At 40.6% G+C, this 13,609-nt stretch overlaps 1 protein-coding gene across 1 annotated transcript in view; it reads right to left on the bottom strand.

Moving 5' to 3' along the window:
• Positions 1 to 13,609, bottom strand: part of PTPRM (protein tyrosine phosphatase receptor type M) — a 753,002-nt gene that overhangs the window by 447,550 nt on the left and 291,843 nt on the right. Inside the window, exon 4 of the mRNA XM_029226979.1 lies at positions 9,033 to 9,111. Within this exon, the coding sequence (XP_029082812.1) occupies positions 9,033 to 9,111 (79 nt within the window). The remainder of the gene's footprint in view (positions 1 to 9,032; positions 9,112 to 13,609) is intronic.

Genomic DNA, 13,609 nt, shown 5'->3' with positions numbered 1-13,609 from the left:
GAGAAGAAAGAATGATTCCAACTGCTAAACAGCATTAAGTCTCATAACATACATCGTCCATAAGGGACAGCTGTTTAAATAAAGGATCACTCTGTTTGACCTGAGAAGCACAGACCCATTTCCACAGCACACTGAAAATGCGTGTCAGGACCTGGAGTGACAGGTCAGGAATGAAATTTTATGATAACTTCTACTTTTAGGAAAACATTCTCTTATCAAAACAAGGAGAGAGAGAGCAGCAAGAGGTGGGGTGGGGGGGAGGTGAGGGAGTAGAAAAGAAGAAGATAGGATGCCAGTGTTTTCTGGGAGGGATGCATAAACCTGGATGACAGCTAGAAGGCATTCTTTATGCCTTGTCAGCCTCCCCCCAGGGCCAACGTGTCTCTGGACCACATCTAGACACTTTCAAAGAATGGTACCCCACTCTCCTGGGCACCCAAAGATGATAAACAAGCACTAAACGTTAGCCTGTAAAAAACATAATTAGGAGTGGAAATGAATTAGTATCCAAGAACAAAGAAAAATGCATTTTAATACCAGTAACACAGAGGAAACCCCCATTACTAATTTGGAGGCCACCAATACCTCAGACAATGCATTCATGATGCCTGGCAGGCAAAATGTCCTAAGTAACTTCTAAAAAACCAGTATAACTCTGGGTCATTGTTTCTAATACTATTATATTAACTTAAAGCCCTGTAAACTATTTCTCATTAACTTAATCAAATTCCCCTTGGTCAAGAATAACAGCATTCTATGGTTTTAAAGATCTGTGTAAAAAGTCCCTGCATCAAATTTCTCTTCTACTCACTGTTCCCAAGAAGCTGGAAGACCCACTGCTTTTAGAAAATGGAAAAAGGTAACGTTCTTTTTGAGCATTTCAGGGGCCAGAAACTTTTCCATTGATGACTCACACATGTTCTGTGAGGAAGGTATTTTTTCCATTTTACTTGTGGGTACTTGGCTACTAAGCGTCAGAAGCAGAGTGGAAACTTTGGGCTAGCCAGTTCCAAAGCTCAGGCTCTGCCCATCAGGCCACACTGCCTCGGTGAGCCTTGCAGCCCGGTGTCTGCCTTCCCCATGCTCTCATCCCACCAGGTATGGCTCCCAGTCTGACTGCTGGAATTCCAGCTACTTTCAAGGACCTTCTCCAATGCTTTTCCTTCCATAAAGCTTCCATGGATTCCCTTAGCTTGCTGTTAGACCCTTGAGATAACACATGTCCTCCGTCAGGACATCTCACTGATGTTACCCTCTCCTGTCCATCTCATGGCCTCCTAACTCTGCTTGCCTCTGGCTGCAGGTCACTATAACGCATTGGGTCTCTAACACAGAGTGTTGGGTGTGTAGCCATCTTTCATGACAACTTGGGTTAAGGGGGTGTTATACCTGCGGCTGCTGGTCTGCAGCGTCACCGCACGTGGTTAAGCTCAGGGTCAGTTCAGAGCCTATGCTGAAGTGTTGTTAATTATTTTGAGTACCACCCCTGCTGTATCCTCCCATAGTTAGCATTGTTAGAACACTTTTGACACAAATTGCTGAACTGCTTTCCTTAGAGCGTATGACAATTGGCATTTCTACCAGCAGAGTAGAAGAGTACTCTTTTTACCACGCCCTCAAAAATGTTAAGTGTTAATTTCTGTAATCTTTCTGGAGAATCTGATTAAATATATGTGCTCTGCTTCATCAGCTTACTTAACAATAATAAATAACAGGAATATCAGAATTGTCACTGGTTCTGCTATAGGTCTGTCCATCCATAGTAGGTCCGCCCTGGAAGGTTGTTTTCCTAAGGGCCCTGCTTCTAGCAATGGCTACTGAACCAAAGAGAAAGACATAGCAAAGCTCATTTATCAATACAATTTGCTAATTGTATTAGGAGTTCTATTAGAATATAACTTACATTTTTAATTTGGTGGCCAAAGATAGGATTGTGTGATAGTATTTCTGTACCCCCACCCTTATTAAGACATGCTGCCCAGAATGAGGGCTATCCCTTCTCCTTTAGAATGGATTTGATGTTCAATACGGTTTTCTCAAAGACACCAGGGCTTATTACTTGCACAGTAAGGTTAAGAGTCTAAGGAACTGATACCTCTGTTCAAATTGTATTTTGGGAGGGTTCTTCTCTGAACAGATTGGCTGTGTTCAGTTTGGGAAATAGTGTTTCTTGGTTGAGAAGAAGACTGCCAGAAAAAAAAAAATAGTCTGACTAAAATAATAAAGCCATATCTCCAATGGAAATCAGATGAAGACAGAAAAACCTATTAAGTGTAAACACTTTTATCAGCAAATTATCCTTTTCAAGAAAGAGAATTAATTCAATTAATTAATTCATCCACCAGGGTGAATAAGACAAAGGGGCTATGGAATTCTATGTTCCAGATCAGTTTCCTCCAAGATCATGAAGGTTAAAATTTCTACTGGTGACATTTGTAAGTTTTTTCAATAAACATCAAAGGCATACATAATCATTCCAGAGGTTTAAGATGCCTGGATTCTCCCTGCCTAGTGCTGTAAACCCTACGACTGTTTTCAGTTCAGCATAATATGTGTTCAAGCTCAGGCTCTTACTACATTTGAATAGAAGCAAAAATTCTTTAACCCAAGCCTCAGTGGATTTTTTTTTTAATTTGCAAAATAACGATTTAAAAATAGTACTTATTTCATAGGGTTGGGATAAAGATTAAACAAGATGCTGGCAGGAGGACGTATTCTGTGTGCCTGGTACTTAGCCTCAAAAATGTTCATTATTATTTAAAATAATGGATCTATCACTGGAAACTGGAAAAGACCCCAAGAAAAAGAGCTCCACAGCCAGAAAAGTTTCAATTCCACGCTCAGCTGCGTGCTCTGAACCTTGCCAAACTAATTGTAACACAGGTAGAGCACCATTACAGTGGAAAATTTCAATCTATCCCATACTCAGGAAGAAAAATTCTCTCTTTCTCTCTAAATTTATAGGCCCATTTGTCTCCTGGATACCCTTTCAAAATGCTATGCCAGTTTTTTTCTAAAATCTGCAGGAGTTCTAAAAACTAAATACCTTCCATGAATACTAAAAGGTTTTTGAGTACAACTCTCCTATTTTTTCATTTCTGCCATATTCTTTTGTTTCTTACTAAGAAAACAGTTTTCAAAAGAATAGAGGTTTTCGGGTATTAATTGATCTCACATCAGCATTTGATCCCAAAGCCAGGAATTATCATTGACCAGGATGCAAGTCTTTTTGTAGATGTCTCATACTATTGATTCTTCAAAGCCTGCACCAAAACACTAACAACAAAATCAGAGAACGGTAATTTGCGACATCAAAGTGCAAACGGGAATGGACAAAAGCGGACTGTGCCCTGACCCCTTTGTATTTTCATTTACATTTTAATGTAATGGCACAGGTTGAGATGGGCTGCAGCTACGCCCGCCCGCCAGAATGCACAGTCAATGCTTCTCTCTATTTGTGTAGCACATTATCACAAAGAAGAGAGCCAACTTCTGCTAAAAAGAACAGCTGGGACTACCTGAAAACAATCTATTTTGCAAACATTTTTTTAACTTTTAAAATGGACACTGCTAAGTTATCCCATCTAAGAAATCAATCAATTTAGCTACTTAGAGTTAAAATCGGCAGCTAATTCATTCTTGTGGGCCAATCAGGATGTAGGCCTAATAATAATAATAATAATAATAGCTAACATTTATTGAGCTCTTAGAATGTGCTAAGCTCTGTTCTAAGTTCATTACGTACATTAACTCATTTAATCCCTACATTTACTTGTGAGGAGAGCATTGTCCTTATTATTCTCCACTACGTGAGCAAGTTTATAGGGCCACAGAGGCCAAGAAACTCTTGTGAGCAGGAAGCTCTTAACATGGTTCAAGACAAAACTACTTTTGTTTTGCTTGAGAGGTAAGAATGGATCTTAATGGAATAATTTGTCAAGGGAAAAACAGAGTCAACATCCTTATCATAGAAGAATAAGCTAGGCACTGTGTACAAATAACTTTTATTAGTCACCCATCTCTTGAAGAAGAATGATAGTCCACTGGAGAAAAAGCCAAGCTAAGTTCCCATGTGTAAAATGAAGAGAAAAACAAATACCGTATATTAACGCATATATGTGGAATCTAAAAAACTGGTGTAGACAATCTTATTTACAAAGCAGAAATAGAGACACAGATGTACAGAACAAATGTATGTATACCAAGGGGGAAGGTGGGGTTGGGATGAATTGGGAGATCGAGATTGACATATATATACTATTGATACTATGTATAAAATAGATAACTAATGAGAACCTACTGTATAGCACAAGGAACTCTACTCAATGCTCTGTGGTGACCTAAATGGGAAGGAAATCCAAAAAAAGAGGGGTATATGTATACATATGACTGATTCACTTTGCTGTACAGTAGAAACTAACACAACATTGTAAAGCAACTATACTCCAATGAAACTTTTTTAAAAATAAAAATAAATAAAATGATAAACTCAAATAAACTCAATTCTGAGTTCTGTGCGTCTCTCAACCAAAGCACATGGGTCAGTTTTTATTCAACAAACATAATTCAGAAAACAGTTCCAATTTTTTATATGTCTCTGTTATTCTTATTTTAATCACACTGTTTAATGTCTTCATAAAAATTTAAATTTGAAAGTAGGCAAGCAATGTTTGAGTGTGCAAATAAATATGAGTGAAAAATTAATTTTGTTTTATAAAATAAGAATAAATTTGAACCTAGGATGCCATATTATGAGCTCAGCATTTCTTAAATGTTTAAAGAAACTGCTGACTTATTTCATATCGCAAAGTAGTAATACAGAAATGTCTTGGATTTTTGTATTCATTTTATCCTATATATGGCACATAGGTTTATGAGGGTTTTTGCAATCATTTTCATTATAATATTATTTTTTTTAATTGGCAGAAAAATAATGAGGCATTATTCTGTGTAATTTTTAGATTTCAGAATTCAAGGCATCATATATGCAAATAACTTCATATTTAAGGTGTTATATGACAACATATAACAAAGACTGTTCACTGTAACCCAGTGAGATTTATCCTGGGAGTGCTAGATTGATTTAACATCCAAAAATCAATCAGTATAACACACCCCACCAATAGGATAAAAGACAAAAGCCATACGATAATCTGATAAATAATGGAGTTCAGGAAATGCTACCCAAAATATGGCACCTTTGCATACTGAATAAATTAAGCTGAAGGAGTTCAAGAAAACAGCAGTAGCAAGAAGGTCACTCTGACCTTCCCTTCCCTTATCCCCTAAACAGGCCATAAAACCCTCACGTGAGAGGTGCCCTCCCTGCACCAGAAGAAAGGAGCTTTCTTATCTCCGAAGACAAAGGTTCACCAAGAAGAATCAACGCTCGCATCTTATTTGTCTTCCTCAGTTTGCCACACTTGCTGTACAATCTCTATCATATCATATTCCTCCATGAATGTCTGCTCTTCACGAGAACCAGCATAAATACACCAGGTCTGTTTCTGCAGGTCTCCATTTCCTTACGAGGTTCCCATGTCACATAAAACATACATTAAATGTATCTGTATGCTTTACTCCCATGAAACTGTCTTTGTCAGTTTCATTTTCAGACCCAGTCAGAGACCCTAAGAGGGTCAAGGAGAACTTTTTCCTCTCCTACATACATAAAGGAAAAGCATTTGCTAAAACCCAGCACCCTTTCATGATTGATTTTTTAAAAATACCCAACAAAGAAGGAATAAAAGAGAATGTCTTTCCTGATAATGAGCATCTATGAAAAACCCAAACCCACAGCTAACATCATACTGAATGGTGAATGGCTGGAAGCTTCCCTCCTAAGACAGGAACATGACAAGGATGTCTTCTCTCCATTTGTACTCAACATTGTACTGGAGGTTCTAGCCACAGCAATTAGGCAAGAAAAGGAATAAAAGGCACCCAGATTGAAAAACAGGATATAAAACTAACTCGACCTAAAGATGACACGGGTCTTGAAAATTCTAATGATCCACAAAAAACAATTAGAGTTTATAATAAGTAAGCTCAACAGGGTCTCAGGATACAAAATCAATATACAAAAGTCAATTGTGTTTCTATACACTTGCAATGAACAATCCCAAAAAGAAATTAGGAAAACAATTCCATTTATAGTAGTATCAAAATAAAACACATAGGGATAGATTTAACAAAAAAAGTATAAGGAAAGAAGTTCAGTTAGTACCCTGAATACTGCAAACGCTATTGAAGGAACTTTTAGAAGACCCGAGTAAAAGGAAAAACATCCCATGTTCCCATGCACTTTGAGTGGATGAATTGAATGATATGTGATGTTAAAATGCTGCATGGCTTACAAGATATAAAAATACACATCAGCACCACAAGGTAATAATAGTAATACCCACCTATGCATAAGTTACAACCTACTTAAAAACAGGAGACAATGTTTCGAAACTGAAAAAAATGCTTCTTCAGTTTCTCCTACTAGGATTATTGAACCAAATTCAAAATATAGTTTTAGCATGTGTACCAAATACAAAAATTACCTATCTTCATTAGAAGTGGTCTGAAGCCACTGCACAGCCGTCTCCACGTTTCAAGCTGATCTGGCATCTTACTGTCACTACGTGAAAATCAATTTTATGAGCAACTGTATACACTTAACAGAACAGCTATTTTTTTAAAAAATGTCGTAATGTCTACTCATAAATCTATATGAATCCAAACAGGGGCCTTTAGAGTGAAGTAAATAAAGTTCAGCAGTTTTGCATCTTTTGGGAAAGCATAGTTTTGGATATGAAATACGTTTCTTCACGATGTAAATTTAATGAACATCATCAACATTTCAAAATAATTGATTATGATTTAGAGATCTTGATAGGAAAGCCCTTAGAATACAAACTATAAAGCTTTCCATTTTAAGACGAAACGACTGCTTTCTTTAAAATCTTTATTTGCATGTTTTCCCCATAAACTTAGCGATTCAGGAAAAAATAACTACAGAAAGGCCATCATCAAAACCATTTAAAGCTCACAGTTCAACACGTTGTTGTAGCATCCATCACCTTGGGACAGAGCCTGTTTTGTGATTCTGTATCTCCTAACAGCAGTTTGCAAAGCCAATTAAGTATCAGCACCGGTATTCTCCAAAGGAGAGACATAAACTCCATTTCTATGGCTGCAGGCAGCTGGGCTTGGAAAGAATGCACAAAACTGCAGGAGACACATTTCAGGAAGGCTCTGATAGAAGGAAAAGCATTACGTCTTTCTCTCTTACTGAAGGCGATGACTCGGATCCTGCGGGATGGGAGGGGCTACACCTGAGGAGCTATTTTGTTGGCCAGTGGCCACCACACCTATACCCAGGGCAGCAGGGACACCTGCCTTGTGGTGAGGTTTGCTCTGGGAAACGGAGTGCTCAGCCCATAGTAGGCCTACAGTATTACTGTCTGACTTTTTACCTCCCGGTAAGAGGTGAATCAGAGGCCCTGAATATTCATGCACATTAGAAGATCTCATGGCACTTTTCCAAGCCCAAGGCTATGACTCTGAGAATTTGGCCAAGTTCCAACTCAGGTAATTATATTCTGCTTCCTAAATTTGCCCTGCTGTTCCCATTAGGGACAGCATTGTTCATTTTCTTGCCTTTTCAGAAAAAAAGGGGCAGAAATTCTTGAACTCGCCAGTCTTGCTGACAGAATAAAAGGCCAAGCGCCATGCTACAAAAGTAACGTCTGCCTTAGTAATGAACAAGATGACTGCTGAGCTTGAACTTGGAGCACCAGGTAAAGATCTCAGAGGGGAGAACCCCTCTGGATGGAATCAGACAACAGTGTCATGAGAGCCCATCAGATACCAACCACCCAGGCTTCTCTGAAACCACCACAGGGAGTGATCATGGCGCCAATCTCTCAATCCATGCAGTAAAAGCAGACACTCCTGCGTGTGTTGGTATTTCTAATATCAGTGTAGATATAACCATTCTCTCATGAATTTGGGTGGGGACCCTTCAGCAGAGATCTAGAATCGTCTGAATGAGCCAATTTCTCTTTTATGCCAGGGATCCTAAAACATAAAGCAGGCTGCCATCCCTGGGATGGTCAAAGATTTAATGTCTGACAATATCAATTTGGGGCAAGGATATAGGGCAAATGAAACGTCCGTGCATTGCTGGTGGGCATATAAACTGGTCAGACATTTTTCATAGCATCTAGTAAAACTAAAAATGTTTCTACCCTACCGCTCAGCAATTCTGCCTTGAAGAATACACCTCGCCCAAGCTCTCACACACCGCATGCAGAGGCGCGCACACACACACAGATGTTCACGGCAACCGTGTTTGTCATAGAGGAAAACTGGGGTGAGGGGGACTAAGTGTTCGTAGAGGAAAAGAAAAAATAGAATGTAGTAGATTCGTATGATAAAATCTCATGGATTGACTTAAATACAATGCTAAGTGGGGAAAAAAAGAATACAGAGTAATTTGTACAGTTCACTACCATTCATCACAATTTACAAAAGGCAAGCATAACTGTCTTACTTTTTATGAACATGTAGTGATTATGGGAAACTCAGTGCACGTACACACACACACACACACACACACACGCATGCAAGAACATGCACATACACACATGCGCACAGGCACACATGCAGACACACACACATGCACACACATATGCACGTGCCCACACAAGCACACGTGCTGGTACACCTAAGCACACACACAGACACCCACATTTGCAGACTTTTGCTTGCTCAGCTCCCAAAGCTCTATGCTGGGGTTGGATGTGGATGTTCCCTTAGTCCTTATTCCTGATTTTCACTTTAAAGACATTTAGATATGTACAATGACATCACACATGATGCACATGTTTTTGAACTTCTGGGCTAGCGCAGCACCACCCAGAGGCCCATCAGGGACTCTCTGAGTAGGACGGCCTCCCCCAGGTTTTAGTGCCTTCTCTTATCCATAACATAAATACACCCCCAACCACGTCCCCGGATGATTAGAAGCTGAGGTAACTTACTACATGGATGTCCTAACACCTTCACTTCATCAATGGCGAGGTAGCCTTGATGTCCAGAAGTTACGACTTCAAAAATCACCTGGAAAGTTAAGAAAGGTGTTCATTATTCACTCATTTTGTCAACTTTTACCAAATATTTCCTATATATAAGATATGTAGTTTCAACCATTCATTGATGTTTTCCAAAAATATTAATGGAACGCCCGATATCTGCCAGTCAGTGTTCCGGGTTCTAAAACTACAAAAACAACTAAGACTCAAACCCAGTTTTCAGGGACATGAACGGCGGTGGGTCAGACAGCACTGTACCTCAAGGACTCACCTCATAAAAGTGGGGCAGGGTACCATGGTTAAGAACTGATACGTGAAAGACAGAGGCTGAGTCATTTTCCAGAGGCGATAAGATTTAAATTGCTTTAAGGTGACATATCTTCTGGTCAACTTCTTTGAGGAAACTCTAGCACCAGACTGAACCACATGGGGCCCTAGGTTTTATACAACTAATATATACAATTAAAATTTTAAACATATTATGAAAGAAGAGGACAGGATACTAGAAGAACATATACCAGATGGCCTCCCATGAGGAAGTGGCGTTTGAGCTGATAGCTGAAGGTGAATGAGCTAACGGTGTGAAGAGGATAAGGCACCTTCTGGGGCAGGTGCAAAGGCCCTGAGGTGGACATGACGGTGGCCATGAAGAGGAGAACTGCGATCTGCAGCTATAAAGGTCAGCTGTGACCCGGCTCGGAGATCCCAGGAAACACAGCACATTAGTAATACAGAGAAGAGACTATACTAGCTGAAATTCAGATGGCAGAGTATCAATTAGGAGGAGAACGATATAAAAATCTCTGCAGTGGCAAAATCAAGAGGGCTTTATGACTGTATGGTCCTGGGAGAAGCAGGGCAATAGAAGAAGGGCAACACGCTCTGAGGTTCTCAGAATGACATCTTTGAGATGGTGGAGCCACTTCAGAGAAATTGAGGCTAAAGGAGATAAAAGAACCAGTAACAAAGTTATCAATGTTCTTAACATGATTGTCTAAAGGTGTCTGTTGTCAGGCTAGTGTTAATGATAAAAGGTCCACATGACATTATTTTCACCTCCATTTCTACACAGCAGGAAACTGTGTCACCAGGGAGACCACGGCTCATGCAACATGAGGAGGGTCCGTCTAACACACAACCCAGCAACTGCACCACTGGAGAAATGAACATTTTCATTCCTATAAAAACCTGCATATGTCAATCCCTATAAACAGTACTATATATAAACTAGATAACTAATAAGAACCTACTGTATAGCACAGGGAAGTCTACTCAGTACTCTATAATGGCCTACATGGGAAAAGAATCTAAAAATGAGTGCATATATATATATGTGTATCACTGACTCACTTTGCTGTACACCTGATACTAACACAACACTGTAAATCAACTATACTCCAATAAATTTTTTTTAAAAAACCTGCACACGAATGTTTATAGAAGCTTTTATTTATGACAGCCAGAAACTGGAAACAGTCCGGACGCTGTTCAAATGGTAAATGATTAAACCGACAGTGGTACGTCCATAGTGTGGACACACCTGACTTGGATGAATCTCCAGAGAACTGTGCTGAGTGAAAAAGCCCATCATGAAAGATTACACGCTATTTGATTCCATCTACGTAGCATCATGTCATGTCAACATTTTAGAAATGGAGGACAGATGAGTGGTTGCCAGGGCTCAGGGATGGGGGGAGAAGGAACAGGAGGGAGGTGGGTGTGGTTACAAAAGGACAACAGGAGCAATCCTTGTGATGCCGGAAGTGCTGAGGTCTGGACTGTGGTGATGGAGGCGCAAACCTACCCAGGTAATAAAATCGTACAGCTCGTAGCAGCGTCAGTCACAACAGCGCGGAAGGAACCCAAGTGTCCACTGATGGATAAGTGGATAAGCACAATGTGGTCTATCCATACTACGGAATATTATTCAGTCTTAAGAAGGACAAAAAAAATTCTGACACATGCTATGATACGGATGAACCTGGAAAACATGACGCTCAGTGAAATAAGTCAGTCCTAGAAGCGCAAATACCCAGAGTAGTAAATTCACAGACACAGGAAAGAGAATGGTGGTTGCCTGTGGCTGGGCGGAGAGGCTGGGAAGTTATTGTTTTATGGGTGCAGAGTTTCAGTTTTACAAGACGAAAGAGTTCTGGAGGTGAAGGGTGGTGATGGTTCCACAAGACTATGAATGTATTTAATACCCCTGAACCGTGCACTTAAAGATGGTTACGATGATACATTTTAAGTGATTTGTATTTTATCACAATAAAACAGTGAAAACATTATATAGCAGGAAATACACCCACATGCATACACAAGTACAAGTAAAACTGGGGAGCTCTGAAAAAGCTCTAGATTTTAACAATGTCATTGTGACATTATACTTGAGGTTTGCCAAGTGTTACCATCAGAAGAAGCTGGGTGAAGTGTACATAGGAATCTGTATTATTTTTTACTACTGCATCCGACTCCACAATTATCCCCATAAAATTTTCAATTTAAAAAAAGTAATTATAAGTGACGATTTACTACACACAAAACATGTTACATACCCTGGGCAGATATTACTCCACTGTCTTATTTATTATTTCACATGAAGAGATTCTTCAAGGATTCAATATTTCAAGAACAAAGAGATTGGTCCAAAAACATGCGATGCGTCTATGGCGGGTGTAACTTAAAATCCCAATCTTTCTGATTCCAAATATCGTGGCATTTTCACTACTGCCCGTTGCCTGAATGAACACTGCAACCAAAGGACTGCATTATTTATGTTTGTGTGACGGATGCAAGCATGGAGGAAGCAATGAGCAGGACCCCCAATGGAAAAGCTCGGGGGCTTCCCAGATAGAAGTCATCCCAGAAACACCTGCTATACTAGACGTCCCTGTGCCAGGATGCCACCAAGCTGAAATACAAAACACACAGGGGGAGGAGGGGCCCAGCAGGAGAACAGATATGAAATGAAACTTGCTCCTGTTTAGGAGGTTAATATACATATCTTTCACTGATAGTACAGAGAAAGGAAGAGATGCACAGATATTCCTGCAATGGGATCTTGCTAGCTTCTCTCTCTACTGAAGTCTGAGACAGGACAACTGAGGGGCAAAAAGCAGATGGATACTGAGAACAAGTGGAGGAAAAAGCCTTCCCAGGGCTCTCCAGACAGGGCTCCCGGGAAACGGCCATATCCTGCCTGGGAGGAGCAGCATCCGCAGGCAGAGCAGGAACCGGCCAGATGCTCTGGTCAGAGTGGCCACAGCACAGACTGATGCCCAGCACCACCAGTGACCCAAGAACGCCATCACTCTGGCCACGAAAAGGGTACTTTGAGAGCCAAACCCAGAAGTTCATGCATCTTTCCTGCCTTCTTCCCTCCCTCTTATACATTCATTCATCCAGTTCAAGTCTCCACCAAGCACCTCTCTACTCCAGGCACTTGGAGTACATCATGAACGGAATAGATGAAGATCCCTTTCCTCAGCAGGTTTGTCCTTCTTCTTACCAAAAGTTATATTTTTTCCTTTATCAACTACAAGGGCTGAAGCTTCTCATAAAAATGGAATAATCCTCATTTTTAAAGGGATGCATTAACCCTTAGAATATAATGTACATATATAAAGCATGCTTATGTGGATCTGTTTTTAAAAGTTGACACGTGTAAATTTAATGCACCATATTTAATTGAATCCAACACAAGGCCATGGCCCTACCATGGAAAAGGAGAGAGAAAGGAAGGGGGGGAAGGAATTAGACACTAGAAAAGCCAGCTTAAAACCTCTGAATCTGTTTTTTCATCCATCACATTAAGAGAACTTAGGACCCTCAAAAGTTTTATGCCCAGAGGGCTTCCCTGGTGCCGCAGTGCTTGAGAGTCTGCCTGCCGACGCAGGGGACACGGGTTCGTGCCCTGGTCCGGGAGGATCCCACATGCCGCGGAGCGGCTGGGCCCGTGAGCCATGACCGCTGGGCCTGCGCGTCCGGAGCCTGTGCTCCGCAACGGGAGAGGCCACAACAGTGAGAGGCCCGTGTACCGCAAAAAAAAAAGAAAAAAAAAAGTTTTACGCCCAAAGATTCTGAGCCTTATTGTCCAAATATTTATAGAATATTTACTACATGCTCTGGGGGGGGGCATCAAAAAATTAGACAATTTCATGAAATATAAGCTTTAGTTGGAGAAAAAATAAGTAACAATGAAAGAACAGAAGGGAGACAAGAACAGCCAAATGACAGATGGGAACAGTATGGAGCTCGTCGGACCATGAACCTTCCCCTCCTCCTTTCTTAACCAGCAGGATGCCTGTGATACACCCAACACTACCTCCAGCCCAATTCTCAGCCTGCTAAGTGCAAACCCACAGATGCCTGAGCAAGCACTTACCCAGCATCTCAGCCAGGCTAGAGCCAGAGCAAGACTCAGCAAGAAGCCAATTGCCCAAATTTCCCAGCAAGATGACTCGCCAGTGAGGCCACAACCAAAGAAGTGAACATAAGTTTACACCTGAAACTTTGCTGCTCTCAGT

Source organism: Monodon monoceros, unplaced genomic scaffold, assembly GCF_005190385.1.
Source record: "Monodon monoceros isolate NGI ecotype Baffin Bay Population unplaced genomic scaffold, NGI_Narwhal_1 Super_Scaffold_1, whole genome shotgun sequence".
Classification (NCBI taxonomy): Eukaryota; Metazoa; Chordata; class Mammalia; order Artiodactyla; family Monodontidae; genus Monodon; species Monodon monoceros.
Note: the sequence above shows the minus strand (reverse complement) of the source record. Positions and strands in the feature narration are given on the sequence as shown.